The sequence below is a fragment of the Salvelinus namaycush genome, chromosome 11, assembly GCF_016432855.1.
Source record: "Salvelinus namaycush isolate Seneca chromosome 11, SaNama_1.0, whole genome shotgun sequence".
Lineage (NCBI taxonomy): Eukaryota > Metazoa > Chordata > Actinopteri > Salmoniformes > Salmonidae > Salvelinus > Salvelinus namaycush.
Genome location: NC_052317.1, coordinates 5,092,487 through 5,109,476, shown reverse-complemented (window position 1 = coordinate 5,109,476; position 16,990 = coordinate 5,092,487). Strand labels below are relative to the sequence as shown.

The 16,990-nt window shown below is 42.7% G+C and overlaps 1 protein-coding gene across 4 annotated transcripts in view; it reads left to right on the top strand.

The window, feature by feature from the left end:
* asap1a (ArfGAP with SH3 domain, ankyrin repeat and PH domain 1a) overlaps positions 1–16,990 on the top strand; it is a 160,725-nt gene that overhangs the window by 124,863 nt on the left and 18,872 nt on the right. For all 4 annotated transcript variants that reach the window (XM_039003654.1, XM_039003651.1, XM_039003655.1 and 1 more), the window contains 4 exons: positions 4,113–4,246; positions 7,255–7,346; positions 11,708–11,888; positions 16,733–16,818. In XM_039003654.1, coding sequence (XP_038859582.1) covers positions 4,113–4,246; positions 7,255–7,346; positions 11,708–11,888; positions 16,733–16,818 — 493 coding nt within the window. The remainder of the gene's footprint in view (positions 1–4,112; positions 4,247–7,254; positions 7,347–11,707; positions 11,889–16,732; positions 16,819–16,990) is intronic.

The window sequence follows — 16,990 nt, the reverse complement described above, 5'->3', positions numbered from 1 at the left end:
GCAGAGTTACCAGGTCAGGAAGTTAGAGAGCTAACCCCTAGGGAGAAATCCTGACCATACAGCAGAGTTACCAGGTCAGGAAGTTAGAGAGCTAACCCATAGGGAGAAATCCTGACCATACAGCAGAGTTACCAGGTCAGAGAGTTAGAGAGCTAACCCCTAGGGAGAAATCCTGACCATACAGCAGAGTTACCAGGTCAGAGAGTTAGAGAGCTAACCCCTAGGGAGAAATCCTGACCATACAGCAGAGTTACCAGGTCAGAGAGTTAGAGAGCTAACCCTTAGGGAGAAATCCTGACCATACAGCAGAGTTACCAGGTCAGAGAGTTAGAGAGCTAACCCTTAGGGAGAAATCCTGACCATACAGCAGAGTTACCAGGTCAGAGAGTTAGAGAGCTAACCCCTAGGGAGAAATCCTGACCATACAGCAGAGTTACCGGGTCAGAGAGTTAGAGAGCTAACCCCTAGGGAGAAATCCTGACCATACAGCAGAGTTACCAGGTCAGAGAGTTAGAGAGCTAACCCCTAGGGAGAAATCCTGACCATACAGCAGAGTTACCAGGTCAGAGAGTTAGAGAGCTAACCCCTAGGGAGAAATCCTGACCATACAGCAGAGTTACCGGGTCAGGGAGTAATCTTTACCATACAGGAGACCCAATTGGGTGAGATTTGTATCACGACAATAACAAGAACAACAACCAAAACAACAACAGCAATACGCTTCTTCATATTATACTTAAATCTCACCAAATGTCTCTATCATTTCTAGTGAGGTTGATCAGGCCTCACCAGAAAGTGACGACAAAGGTCATTCAAAACCATTATGTATTTTCTTTCCCTTTTATTTCCCTGTACTTCCGAAACATTTAAAAACATTTAAAACATTTCCATCTTTCTGCTTACCCAGTTTACACGCACATTAAAAAGACCACACACAATAAATTAAACACAGTATTAACACCACTTAACAAATATTCGTAACCGGTGGGTTGTGTGTGCTGGTGTGTGTAGTAAAACGTAGGGCAAAAACAAAAAGAAATGGCCAGGCCTTACTTATTTGGGAGTTGCCTCTACGACCAGATCCGGATACCTTTATACTAAATAAAAGTGCAGAATTTCACTAACTGCTCTTCCAAGGCAATAACCTTGGAAAACATTTCAAAGAGAGAGAAAAGGACACCCCATCCTCTCTTGGAAGAGAAAGTGTACATTTCATTCATTGCTTTCATTCTTAGAATGAACACTGTTGCGCACAGCTCTAGCATGATGGCTGTTTATCGTACAAATGGCATTCACATAATGCTGGAATGCCCAGCTATGTTTCAAAATGATAGGTGGTCATTGGACAACGACACTGTTAATCAAGTGAACACCGCTCGTCTCATTGGTGCATAATGATGGCTGACCTTCATGGGCTAATTGATCGTGTTGTGTAGCCAATACGTAGTGTAAAATGATGAAACGCGTTTGGTTGAGTGTCTGCGGATTGCACAGAAACTGAACTTGACTGGGTTAAGCTACATTTGCCAATTAGATTTCATAAATTGTTTTGTTGAAAGAGTCGGAATCCATGCAAAACTCTGTATACAACATGAGTCGTGTTACGATATAAACATTTATTTTATCAAACAAAACTATGCTGTATTTTATCTCTGGTACCCTCAGGATGACAAAATAGAGCAAGATTACTGAATGTAAGTGAAGTATTTACTGACAGAAGTGAATGTATCAAACTAGTTGCCTTGATAAAAGTGTTTTGTTGTTGCGCACAATGCTCAAACTTCTAGCATGGTATTTCTTCACTGTAATAGCTACTGTAAATTGGACATTGCAGATTAACAGTCATTTTAGCTTTCTGACAATATAAAACATGTCTATGTCCCGGAAAGTTGTCTGTTATTTACAACGCCATTCTAGTCACATATTGAGCAGCAATTGTCCTAATTACAAGACATTGATCATGTAGAGGTTATGAATATGAAGGGAAGGGGATACCTAGTCAGTTGCACAACTGAATGCATTTAACCGAAATGCGTCTTCCGCATTTAAGCCCTTTGAATCAGAGAGGTGCAGGGGGGCTGCCTTAATCAACGTCATCGGCACCCAGGGAGCAGTTGTTGTTGGGGGTTAACTGCCTTGCTCAAGGGCACTTTGCTGGCTAGGGGATTCGAACCAGCGACCTTTCGGTTACTGGCCCAACGCTCTTAACCGCTAAACCACTAAACTACCTTTCTACCCCTTAATAATCCAAATCTGTTGGTAATCTGAAGTCTGAGACGCTTTGGACCTCCTGTAATCCACTTCCTGTGTTAGAGGATTCTCCCACCTCACTAGTATCAGGGCAGATCCTATGCTCTGGCTACTTATGTATTCTGTAAATATAGAATAAATTATGCAGTTCTACTCTATCCCCTTCTCCCTTTCTCCCCCTCTTTCACTCCATGTGTATCTGCCCAATTCCTTCTCTCTGCTCCCCTTCTCCTTTCTTCTCTCTCCCCCTCTTTCACTGCATGTGTATCAGCCCCATTCCTTCTCTCTGCTCCCCCTCTCCGTCCTTCTCTCTGCTCCCCCTCTCCGTCCTTCTCTCTGCTCCCCCTTCCTTCTCTCTGCTCCCCCTCTCCTTCCTTCTCTCTCCCTCTCTCGCCCCTTTTTTCTCTCTTTTTATTCTCCCTTTCTCTTTGTTCTCATTAAAAACACCACCCAATATTTGCAAGGCTTTTCAAATGCATTTATTTAAAGGGTGCTATCTGCTTCCAGCATCTTTCGTATTGCAATGTTTTTACAGTATTGATAAAACAATAGACGTAATGGATTCATTCTTCAAGTGCTGAACAATTTGGGTTGTTATTTATATCTAGTGTTATTGTGTCTTAAATCCCTACATAAACCTTTGATTGTTGTTGTGTTGCCAATTTACTTTAGTGGGTACGTTTACATGCACACAATACAATTATTGTGAATACTGAGGTTAATATAATAGTTTGATAAAAGCGTGTACATGCTTTGCAAGAAGAACGATGTCCCTGATAATCAGGTAGCCTGATCTGAAATCAGGCTACCCGATGGGACTTTGATAAATGCAGAAAAGTCCCCAACCAAAATAAATGTTCCAAAACAGCGACTTGTTATTTTTGGGATGCCAATTTGATTCTGAGTTTGGACATGTCAAGTTTGTTTGTGAAAACTATACTTCACTCGTGCATAAGAGGGAGGCTTGCGTTGCTAGCACATGGCGCAGATCAAATACACTGCTGGAACTTAAGCTGTTTACATGTCCTAATAATTAGAAAGATTGCTAAATAATACAGGCATTTTAATCAACGTATGCTTACTTCGATTATGACCTTACACCGATTTAAGATAAGCAGAGTAAGGTGTTTGTATGACTAATGCCATACTCGGCCTACTGCAATAATCAGTTTAATATTGAATTATTAGTGTGCATGTAAACATAATCCATGTTTATTCGTTTTTAAGGAAATTGACTAAGCCTAGAGCATCTTTGTATATAATGCAACTGCATGCGTTGGCTTTGATGAATGACTGTTTCATTTTTATTTTATTTGAGCCTTTATTTAACTAGGCAAGTCAGTTAAGAACAAATTCTTATTTATCTACCCTGGCCAAACCGGGTGCGCCGCCCTATGGGACTCCCAATCACGGCCGGTTGTGACACAGCCTGGAATCGAACCAGGGTCTGTAGTGACACCTCTAGCACTGAGATGAGGTGCCTTAGACCACTACGCCACTCGGGAGTCCAACATTCAACATTTGATAACCCTGGTCTCAGTACTGTTTGGCTCTAATGTCCCTTATAAGCAGCACCTCAGTCAATCAGACTGACAGACAGACAGTTGTCTGGATGTTTAAAGCACCATCAACTTCCGTAGGAAATTCCCATCCTCTTTTTGTATTTTTTTTGTTGTATTATTGATAAAGAGAGCGATAGCATTGAATGAGAGGGGTCATAGAGCGAGGGGAGTGTACAGTATATAGCGGTGGTACCAGGATTCGATCCCATGCACACAGGGTAATATTTATAGTGTGTGCTGAAGGTGGAGACATACCCGCTAGACTTGCCCCAGACACTGTCATCTGTTCTCTCTTTTCAGAGCCAAAATGGCTGTCTACTAATCTTGGCATCCTGACGTGTATCGAGTGCTCTGGGATCCACAGGGAGATGGGTGTCCACATCTCCCGCATCCAGTCCATGGAGCTAGATAAACTGGGGAGCTCCGAACTCTTGGTATGTTGACACATACACTGAGTGTACAAAACATTATGAATACCTGCTCTTTCCATGACATAGACTGACCAGGTGAATCCAGTTGAGAGCTATGATCCCTTATTGATGTCTCTTGTAAAATCCACTTAAATCAGTGTAGATGAAGGGGAGGAAACAGGTTAAAGAATGCTTTTTAAGCCTTGAGACATGAATTGTGTCTGTGTCATTGAGGGTGAATGGGGAAGACAAAAGATTTAAGTGCCTTTGAACGGGGTATGGTAGTAGGTAGAACTGCAACGCTACTGGGGTTTTCACGCTCAACAGTTTCCCGTGTGTATCAAGAATGGTCCACCACCCAATGGACATCCAGCCAACTTGACACAACTGTGGGAAGCATTGGATTCCAAATGGGCCAGCATCCCTGTGGAGCGCTTTCGACACCTTGTAGAGTCCATGCCCCACCGAATTGAGGCTGTTCTGAGGGCAGAAGGGGTTGCTAATCAATATTAGCAAGGTGCTCTTAATGTTTTGTACACTCAGTGTATATTGGTATCCTGACACATCTTGAGGCTCCAGGGCCACACGATTTGTTTGTCAAAATGAATTTACGGGCCGGAATGAGGGGCAGTTCTTTCAAAAATGATATAGGTCCATTATAGTTCTACATACTTTCTATCAGGTTTTAAACATTCAAGTGTAGCTTGGAGTCGTTTTTTTATCCAAAATAATAAAATAAATATGTTGGTGTATTTGTGTTACTTTTCAGTTTCTTGTCAATGAGATGCATGATGTGTTTGACATTGGCAGTATGCAATGAATGTATATGTTATGTTTGTGATGGATGTGTAAAGGGTCAGTTTCCATCACTCAGACTAATTTATCTCTATGGAATTACTGCATATTTTTAGTCTAGGACTCTGCTTAATCTCGTTCCTAATTTCTTTGTCCAGGTGTGTTGTTTTGTATACGGCAATACTGTCCAAGACAATGTTCCCTGTCAACATGGACTTTTATTGTATCTTAGTTTAATCATAGTGCCTTGCAAAACTACTCAGACCCCTTAGATTTCCTAAAATTTAGTGTTACAATTAAATCTATTTTGATTCCACTTTGTATTTTTTGTCAACTATCTACACAAAATACACTATAATGTCAAAGTGAAAGAAAAATGTTCTTATAAATATAATTACTATAATTACTATATATTACTATTAAGGCAAGCATAAATAAATTCATGAGTAAGATTGGGCTTAACACATCACATAATAAGTTACTCACTCTGTGTGAAATAATCCTCCAAAGGGGTTGACATAATTGTTAAATGACAAACCCTTCCTTTGTCCCCCATACATACAACATCTGTAAGTTCCCTCAGTCAAGTATTGCATTTAAAGTACAGATTTAACTACAAAGACCAGGGAGGTTTTTGAAAGCCTCATAAAGAAGGGCAGTGATTAGTAGATGGGTAACAATAGCAAATCAGACACTGAATATCTCTTTAAGCATGGTCACGTTAATAATGATTATGTGGATGATGTATTAAACCACCCAGACACATCAAAGACACAGTCATCCTTCTGAACTGAGCTGCAGGACAGGAATGAAACTGCTCAGGGATGTTACCATGAGGCCATTGGTGATTTTAAAACAGTTACAGAGTTCAATGGCTGTGATGGGAGAAAACTGAGGATGGATCAACAACATTGTAGTTACTCCACAATAATGACCTACATGATAGAGTGAAAAGAAGAATACAAATATACAGAATATCCAAAACATGCGACTTGTATGCAAGAAGGCACTAAAGAATACTGAGGGAAAAGAACACAGCAAAGGAATACACTTTTTTGGCTTAAATACAAAGCCTCAACAGCCTTTGCTTCTCAAATGACTGCCTCGCCTGGTTCACCAACTACTTGTCAGACAGAGTTCAGTGTGTCAAATCGGAGGGCCTGTTGTCCGGACCTCTGGCAGTCTCTATGGGGGTGCCACAGGGCAGACTCTCTTCTCTGTATACATCAATGATATCGCTCTTGCTGCTGGTGATTCTCTGATCCACCTCTACGCACACGACACCATTCTGTATACTTCTGGCCCCTCTCTGGACACTGTGTTAACTAACCTCCAGACGAGCTTCAATGCCATACAACTCTCCTTCCGTGGCCTCCAACTGCTCTTAAATACAAGTAAAACTAAATGCATGCCCTTCAACCGATCCTTCCAGACTCACGTTAAGCATCTCCAATCCAAAATTAAATCTGGAATCGGCTTCCTATTTTGCAACAAAGCATCCTTCACTCATGCTGCCAAACATACTCTCGTAAAACTGACTATCCTACCGATCCTTGACTTCGGCCATGTCATTTACAAAATAGCCTCCAACACTCTACTCAGCAAATTGGATGCAGTCTATCACAGTGCCATCCGTTTGGTCACCAAAGCCCCATATACTACCCACCACTGCGACCTGTATGCTCTCGTTGGCTGGCACTGCTTTATACTCGTCGCCAAACCCACTGGCTCCAGGTCATCTACAAGTCTCTGCTAGGTATAGCCCCGCCTTATCTCAGCTCACTGGTCACCATAGCAGCACCCACCCGTAGCACGCACTCCAGCAGGTATATCTCACTGGTCACCCCCAAAGCCAATTCCTCCTTTGGCCGCCTTTCCTTCCAGTTCTCTGCTGCCAATGACTGGAACGAACTGCAAAAATCACTGAAGCTGGAGACTCTTACCTCCCTCACTAACTTTAAGCACCAGCTGTCTGAGCATTTTTATTCATCTTAAAAAATAATAATCTTCCACTTTGACAGTACAGAGTATTTTGTGTAGATTGGTGACAAAAAAATGAAAAATCTATCAAAATCAATTTTAATCTCACCTTGTAACACAATAAAATGCGAAGAAATACAAAGGGTCTGAATACTTTTGAAAGGCACAGTATATGGTATGTTTAACTACTAAACTTTGTCTGTTTCAAAGGCCGTTTACATGTCATTCAACCCACCTGTTCTGCTCTCTCTCCTCAGCTGGCTAAGAACATAGGGAACAGTAGTTTCAATGGCATCATGGAAGGCAATATTCCATGTCCCTCGCCAAAGCCCACCCCATCAAGTGACATGTGAGTGTTATTGAATTAACATCAGTCAAGTTGAAATCAATGTGAATTTAGCCCTTTAATCTTTTCAACCCCTCTGAAATCTAAAATGGTTGTCATCATAGCAGGTTGCGAATATATGTGTCCGGGGGTGAAAGTAAATTTAATTATTTGCCGGTACAGGACCTCCTATCTGGAGGGGCATAATTAATAAAGATATGTCTTTTAAAATGTATTATATTTTATTATGTGGCATCCCGGTACGCAGAACCAGTCATAATGTTTCAATCTGATTTTCAAATAAATCACCATAGTAGCTAACGTCATAGTCAACATATCTCAAATCAAATCAAATTGTATTTGTCACAGGCGCCGAATACAACAAGTGTAGACTTTAAAGTGAAATGCTTACTTACTAGCCAATTACCAACAATGCAGTTAAAAAGTAAAAAAAATTACCAAATAGATCAAAATAAAATAGTAACACAATAAAATAACAATAGTGAGGCTATATACAAGGAGTACTGGCACTGAGTCAGTATACTGGGGTATGAGGCAGTTGGGGTTATTGATTGAGGTAATATGTACATGTAGGTTTGGTTAGGTGATTGACTGAGGTAATATGTATATGTAGGTTTGGTTAGGTGATTGAGGTAATATGTACATGTAGGTTTGGTTAGGTGATTGATTTGATTAAAGTGCTATGTACATGTAGGTAGGGGGTGAAAACAAAACATCCGGGTAGCTGTATAATTCACTGTTCAGCAGTCGTATGGCTTTGGGGATGAAGCTGTTCAGGAGCCTTTTGGTCTCAGACTTGGCACTCCGGTACCGCTTGCCTTGCGGTAGCAGAGGGAACAGACTGAGTCTTTGACTTTGTGAGTCTTTGGCTGGAGTCTTTTCAGGGCCTTCCTCTGACACCATCTGGCATAGAGGTCCTGGATGACAGGGAGCTCGGCCCCAGTGATGTACTGGGCCATACGCACTACCCTCTGTAGTGCCTTGCGGTCACATGCCGAGCAGTTGCCATACCAAACGGGGATGCAGCTAGTCATGATGCTCTCTATGGTGCCGCTGTAGAACTTTTTGAGGATCTGAGGACCTATGGCAAATCTTTTCAGCCTCCTGAGGGGGAAGAGGCGTTGTTGTGCCCTCTTTACGACTGTGTTGGTGTGTTAGGAACATGATGGGTCCTTAGTGATGTGGAAACCGAGGAACTTGAGGCTCTCGACCGTATCCACCACAGCTCGTTGATGTGAATGGGGGCGTGCTCAGCCCTCCGTTTCCTGTAGTCCACTATCAGCTCTTTTGTCTTGCTGATGTTGAGAGAGCGGTTGTTGTCCTGGCACCACACTGCCAGGTCTCTGACCTCCTCTCTGTAGGCTGTCTCATCGTTGTCAGTAATCAGGCCTACAACATCGTGTCGTCAACTTACTTAATGATGGTGTTGGAGTCATGTGCGGCCACAGAGTCGAGAGTGACCAGGGAGTACAGGAGGGGGCTAAGCATGCACCCCTGAGGGGCCCCCGTGTTGAGGGTCAGCGTGGCGGATTGGTTGTTGCCTACCCTTACCACCTAGGGGCGTCCCATCAGAATGTCCAGGATCCAGTTGCAGAGGGAGGTGTTTAGTTCCAGAGTTCTTAGCTTAGTGATGACCTTCGTGGGCACTATGGTGTTGAACGCTGAGCTGTAGTCAATGTACAGCATTCTCACATAGGTGTTCCTTTTGTCCAGGTGGGAAAGGGCAGTGTGGAGTGCAATAGAGATTGCGTCATCTGTGGAGGCATTTCCAAATCGGAATGGGTCCAGGGTTTATGGGATGATGGTGTTGATGTGAGTCATAACCAACCTTTCAAAGCATTTCATGGCTACAGATCTGATTGCTACAGGGCGTACAGGGCGTAGGCGTTGTCATTAGACAGGTTACCTTGGCGTTCTTTGGCACGGGGACTATGGTGGTCTGCTTGAAACATGTAGGTATTACATTGTATTTGTATTTATTTAACCCTTAATTTTCCAGGTTAGTTGACTGAGAACACATTTGAATTTACAGCCCATTACCTGGGGAATAGTTACAGAGAAGAGGAAGGGGATGAATGAGCCAATTGGAAGCTGGAGATGATTGTGGCCATGATGAGGGCCAGATTGGGAGTTTAGCCAGGATTGGGAGTTTAGCCAGGACACCCAGAGTAGGGTTAACACTCCTACTCTTACGACAGGTGCCATGGGATCTTTAGTGACCACAGAGAGTCAAGACACCTGTTTAATGTCCCATCTGAAAGACGTCACCCTACACAAAGCCATGTCCCCAATCACTGCCCTGGGGCATTGGGATATTTTTTTAGGCCAGAGGAAAGGGTGCAGCCTCTGGTCTCCTATCCAGGGACTGACCTTAACCAACCCTGCTTAGCTTCAGAGGCAAGCCAGCAGTGGGATGCAGGGTGATATGCTGCTGGTCAAACTGGATGAAGGTTGAAAATGTCAGTGAAGACACTTGCTAGCTGCTCAGCTCATGCTCTGATGAGCAGAACCTTGAGACTTCCTTTATATTAGAGACTGCGCACCAACTGTTGTTGACAAAGAGACACACACCCCCTTCCGTCAGCTTACTGGACACAGCTGTTCTGTCCTGCCGATATATAGAAAAAACAGCTAGATTTATATTTTCCATGTTTATGGAAGGGGAAGCTAGCTGTCCTCCGGCTACACCATTGTGCTACACCAGAGAGTGCTGTTGAGGCTACTATAGACCTTCATTTCAAAACAGTGTGCTTTAATCAGTTAAATGAATATATTTCGTATAGTTTTGTCTAAAAATTATAACTTTTTTTATGTTTCACTATAATAAAAAAATGAAATTCACTCAGTAGGATGGTCCTCCTCTTCCTCCTCTGAGGAGCCTCCACTGCTGCACACGTTCATACCCTCTAAATTAATTCCAACAGCACACCAGCCATTTGACGGATGTAAAAAATACCTGTGCAAGAAAAACACCAGAAAGTGTAATAATATTTGGCAATTGAGACATTTGTAACCTGGACAGGAACGTAATAAAAGTAATAATGTTTAAGCCTCATTTAGATATTTTTCTGCTTATCATTTCTGAAATTTGGTAGGCTATTTGTTAGTCGACGTGTCTATTATTAGACAGGCGACATACTGCTTCTCTTGTCATTACTTGACGCTCTAGAATACTAAAATAAGACTTGCCTCACCAGAATAATGTCATACATTTATAGAATGAATGCATCATCGACAATCTAGTTGACATCTGTAAAGTTCTCTTTCATTTCTGCTTCTCTCGCAGAGCAACGATGTCCAAGTCTAGAACCAACAGGACCCTGAACAGCTTCTACCCCGAAGCCATAAGACTGCTAAATAGTTAGTTAAGTAGTTAACCAAATAGCTACCCGGACTATCTGCATTGACCTTTTTTTTGCACTAACTTTTTTGACTCATCACATACGGTGCTGCTACTGTTTATTTGTCAATTTGTTTCAAGTTATACTGTATGTACATATCTACCTCAATGACCTCGTGTCCCTGCTCATCGACTCGGTACTGGTACCTCTTGTATATAGCCAAGTTATCGTTACTCATTGTGTATCTATTACTTTTATTATTATGTTTAGTTTTCTATTATTTCTCTATTTTCTCTCTCTGCATTGTTAGAATAGGACTTGTAAGTAAGCATTTCACTGTTAGTCTACAACTGTTGTTTACGAAGAATGTGACGAATAACATTAGATTTGATTTAGGGACCAGGGAGATTTTCTGTGCAAAATTTCCAAATTACAACAGTTGAACTGGTTTTAAGGAAATTCAAAATCTGTGAAAACGGTCCAACATGTTTCTGATAGTATTTCAGTTAATCTGGATGCATATTTTATTTGGTTGAAAGTAAAATACTGTCAGTTTTATGTCGCTGGAAGAAAAAAATACACGTTTATGCTACATAAGACAGTCCTTAAGCTCGCATTCACATTATCTCAAGATGCTGAAAGAAAGAAATCCTATTTCTCCAATCCTGTTCCGAAACAAAATTAACATTTGGTCTATTATTTTACTGCGAGGAACACTTAATTCTGCAGGAGGCCTACAGTCAGTGTCGAGTTACTTTCTCAACATTTACTGTTCCATCTGAACTTCAAAGGTTCAAACCAGGGAGTGCTGTTATTGTGATAGACAAATCTTTTACCGATATGGTGTACCACCACTATTTACTTTACTCTGTACCTGCTTACTTTCACCCCTGACTGTGTCAATAAATATAAATTCTCTCCGTGTGGTGCAAATCAAATGCATTTCTGATACCGGTCTAAGTATTAGTTCACTGGCAAACAGATAATTATGCTAAGAAACAAACCTTATATTCTCTATGGCAGGACGGTGAGGAAGGAGTACATCAACGCTAAATACGTGGACCACAAATTTGCCCTCCAGACTAGCAAAGCCACGGTTCCAGGCAAGCTGTCGGAGGCGGTGCGCTCCCGAGATCTGCTGTTACTTATCCAGATTTATGCCGAGGGGGCGGAGCTTATGGAGCCCCTACCCGAGGCAGGAAAGGTAAGGGTAGCTGTGTTCATTTTATTCTTAAATAGCCTATGAACTGAAGTGCACAACGAGTCAGAAAACAATTCTGAAAGCTTCAAGTGGGTCACAATTCCAAAACAATTTGGCACCACTGGACGAAGAAGTGGTGGTATTTGATATATTTTTATTTATGTATATTTTATTTAAAGTACCAGTCAAAGGTTTGGACACACCTACTCACTTTCTTTATTTTTTATATTTTCTACATTGTAGAATAATAGTGAAGACATCAAAACTATGAAATAACACATGGAATCATGTAGAACCAAAAAAGTGTTAAGCAAATCAAAATATATTTTATATTTGACATTCTTCAAAGTAGCCACCCTTTGCCTTGATGAGAGCTTTGCACACTCTTGGCATTCTCTCAACCAGCTTCATGAGGTAATCGCCTGGAATGCATTTCAATTAACAGGTGTGCCTTGATAAAACTTAATTTGTGGAATTTCTTTCCTTAATGCGTTTGAGACAATCTGTTGTGTTGTGACAAGGTAGAGGTGGTATACACGTTTTGGTAATAGACCAATTACATATTATGGCAAGAACAGCTGAAATAAGCAAAGAGAAATGACAGTCCATCATTAATTTTCAAGACATAAAGGTCAGTCAATCTGGAAAAGTTCTTCAAGTGCAGTCACAAAAACCATCAAGGGCTATGATGACACTGGCTCTCATGAGGACTGTCACAGGAAAGGAAGATCCAGAGTTACCTCTGCTGCAGAGGATATGTTCATTAGAGTTACCAGCCTCAGAAATTGGCAATTAACGGCACCTCAGATTGCAGCCCAAATAAATGCTTCACAGAGTTCAAGTGACAGACACATCTCAACATTAACTGTTCAGAGGAGACTGCGTGAATCAGGCCTTCATGGTTGAATTGCTGCAAAGAAACCCCTACTAAAGAACACCAATAAGAAAAAGAGACTTGCTTGGGCCAAGAAACACGAGCAATGGACATAAGACCGGTGGAAATCTGTCCTTTGGTCTCATCAGTCAAAATTTGAGATTTTTGGTTCCAACCGCCATGTCTTTGTGAGCTGCAGAGTAGGTGAACGGGTGATCTCCGCATGAAGCATGGAGGAGGAGGTGTGGGGGTGCTTTGCTGGTGATGCTGTCAGTGATTTCTTTAGAAATCAAGGCACCCTTAACCAGCATTGCTACCACAGCATTCTGCAGCGATACGCCATCCCATCTGGTTTGTGTTTTGTTTTGTTTTTCAACAGGACAATGACCCAAAACACACCTCCAGGCTGTGTAAAGGCTGTGTATTTGACCAAGAAGGAGAGTGATGGAGTGCTGCATCAGATGACCTGGCCTCCACTATCACCGGACCTCAACCCAATTGAGATGGTTTGGGATAAGTTGGACCGCAGAATGAAGGAAAAGCAGCCAACAAGTGCTCAGCATATGTGGGAACTCCCTCAAGACTTTTGGAAAAGCATTCCATATTAATCTGATTGAGAGACACAAGATGGCACCGACAGAGATGTGAGGAAATGATGCAGTATTTCGTTTTTTTAATGTATTATTTCTTACATTGTTAGCCCAGAAAATCTTAAGTGTTATTACATTAAGTACGACGTCAACTTAGCAACATTACGACCAGGAATACGACTTTCCCCATACGGATCCTCTGTTTGGACCACCACCCATGACAATGGACCTAATCCCAGATGTCAACCCAACGGCACTGTAGAAGGGGCAGACGGAGCGGCCTTCTGGTCAGGCTCCATAGACGTGCACATCGCCCACCGCTCCTGAGTATACTACTCGCCAATATCCAGTCTATTGAAAACAAGGTAGACATAATTCAAGCAAGTGTTGCCTTCCAGAGAGACATCAGAGATTATAACAGTCTCTGTTTCACAGAAACATGGCTCTCTCGGGATACGTTGTCAGAGTTAGTGCAGCCACCGGGCTTCTTCATGCGTCGCGCCGACAGAGATAAACACCTCTCTGGGAAGAAGGGTTCTCATCAGTTATCGTCACAGCTGTGTATATTCCCCTTCAAGCAGACACCACAACGGCCCTCATGGAACTTCACTGGACTCTATGTAAACTGGAAACCATATATCCTGAGGCTGCATATATTGTAGCTGGAGATTTTAACAGAGAAAATTTGAGAACAAGGCCACCTAAATATGATCAGCATATTGATTGCAGCACTCGCATGGGCAATACACTCGATCACTGCTACTCTAACTTCTGCGATGCATACAAAGCCCTCCCTCGCCCTCCCTTCCGCAAATCCGACCACGACTCCATCTTGCTCCTACCGTCTTATAGGCAGAAACTCAAACAGGATGTACCTGTGACTAGAACCATTCGACGCTGGTCTGACCAATCGGAATCCACGCTTCAAGATTGTTTTGATCACACGGACTGGGAGATGTACCGGTCAGCCTCAGAGAATAACCTTTGATCTATACGCTGACTCGGTGAGTGAGTTTATAAGGAAGTGCATTGGAGATGTTGTAACCACTGTGACTCTTAAAACCTAACCTGAACCGTGGAGGGATAGCGGCATTCGCGCAAAACTGAAAGCGCAAACCACCGCATTTAACCATGGAAAGAGGACTGGGAATATGGCCGAAAATAAACAGTGTCGTTTTTCCCTCCGCAAGGCAATCAAACAAGTGAAATGTTGGTATAGGGACAAAATGGAGTCGCAATTCAACGTCTCAGACACAAGAAGTATGTGGCAGGGTCTATAGGAAATCACGGACTACAGAAAAAAAAACAGCCACGTTACGGACACCGACATCTTGCTTCCAGACAAACTAAACACCTTCTTTGCCCGCTTTGAGGATAATACAGTGCCACCGTCGCTGCCCACTAACAAGGACTGCGGCCCCCCCTCTCCTTCTCCGTGGCCGGTGTGAGTAAGACTTTTAAACGTGTTAACCCTCGCAAGGCTGCTGGCCCATACGGCATCCCTAGCTGCATCCCCAGAGCATGCGCAGACCAGCTGGCTGGAGTGTTTATGGACATATTCAATCACTCCCTTTCCCGTCTCCTGTCCCCACATGCTTCAAGATGGCCACCATTGTTCCTGTACCCAAGAAGGCAAAGACAAACTAAATGAACTATATGACTGCCGTCCGGTAGCACTCACTTATGTCGTCATGAAGTGCTTTGAGAGACTAGTCAAGGATCATATCACCGCCACCTTACCTGCCACCCTAGACCTACTTCAGTTTGCTTACCGCCCCCACAGGTCCACAGATGATGCAATCACAATCACACTGCACACTGCCTTATCCCATCTGGACAAGAGGAACACCTATGTAAAAATGCTGTTCATTGACTACAGCTCAGCATTCAACATCATAGTACCCTCCAAGCTCATCATTAAACTGGAAGCCCTGAGTCTCAACCCCGCCCTGTGCAATTGGGTCCTTTCTGATGGGCCGCCTCCAGGTGGTGAAGGTAGGAAACAACGTCTCCACTTTGCTGACCCTTAACACTGGGGCCTCACAAGGGTGCATGCACAGCCTCCTCCTGTACTCCCTGTTCACCCATGACTGCGTGGCCATGCACACCTCCAACTCAAGCATCAAGTTTGCAGACAACACGACAGTTGTGGGCTTGATTACCAACAACGACGAGACAGCCTACAGGGAGGAGGTGAGGGCACTCAGAGTGTGGTGTCAGGATAACAACCTCTCACTCAACGTCAACAAAACAAAGGAGATGATCGTGGACATCGGGAAACAGCAGAGGGAGCACCCCCCATCCACATCGAAGGGACAGTAGTGGAGAAGATGGAACGTTTTAAGTTCCTCGGCGTGCACATCACAGACAAACTGAAATGGTCCACCCACACAGACAGTGTGAACAGCGCCTCTTCAACCTCAGGAGGCTGAAAAAACCCTAACAAACTTTTACAGATGCACAATCGACCGCAAGGCTCTCCAGGGGGTGGTGTGGTCTGCACAACGCATAACCGGGTTCAAACTAACTGCCCTCCTAGACTCCTACAACACCCGATGTCACAGGAATGCCATAAAGATCATCAAGGACAACAACCACCCGAGCCACTGCCTGTTCACACCGCTACCATCCAGAAGGCGAGGTCAGTACAGGTGCATCGAAGCTGGGACAAAGAGACTGAAACACAGATTCTATCTCAAGGCCATCAGACTGCTAAACAGCAATCACTAACTCAGAGAGGCTGCTGCCTACATAGAGACTTATATCACTGGCCACATTAATAAATGGATCACTAGTCACTTTAAACAATGCCACTTTAATAATGTTAACATATCTTACATTACTCATCTCATGTGTATATACTGTACCTTATACCATCTACTGCATGATGCCTATACCGCTCATCCATGTATTTATATGTACATATTCTTATTCCTCCCTTTAGATTTGTGTGTATTAGGTAGTTGGTGGGTAATTTGTTAGATTACTTGTTAGATATTTCTGCACTGACGGAACTAGAAGCACAAGCATTTAGCTACACTCGCATTATCTGCTAATCATGTGTGTGTGACCAATAAAATTTGATTTGATAATGCCAAGAGTGTGCAAAGCTGTCATCAAGGCAAAAGGTGGCTACTTTGAAGAATCTCAAATATATAATATATTTTGATATGTTTAACAGTTTTTTGGGTACAACATGATTCCATATATGAGTTATTTCTACAATGTATAAAATAGTAAAAATAAATAAAAACCCTTGAATGAGTAGGTGTCCAAACTTTTGACTGGTACTGTAGTTGAAACCCATTGAGGTCAAAATGCTAGTATGCCAGTGATACCAGTATACAAATGTCCAAATTAATACACAGACTCGTTCCCAACAGGAGCCCGGCGAGACTGCCCTCCACTACTCTGTGAGGACTGCTGACCAGACCTCCCTGCATCTAGTGGACTTCCTGGTGCAAAACAGGTATATGACAGTAGGGTCCCGGGAACTCAATCACACATTTAAAGTTGGAACTTATAACCAACACATTTACTAAATACTTGTTAAAGACTTACTAATGATTATCTTTACCCTTTAATTCTTTGTATATCTGTCACTAGAATTTGACTATCAGTCTCTCTCACTCCCCACCCCC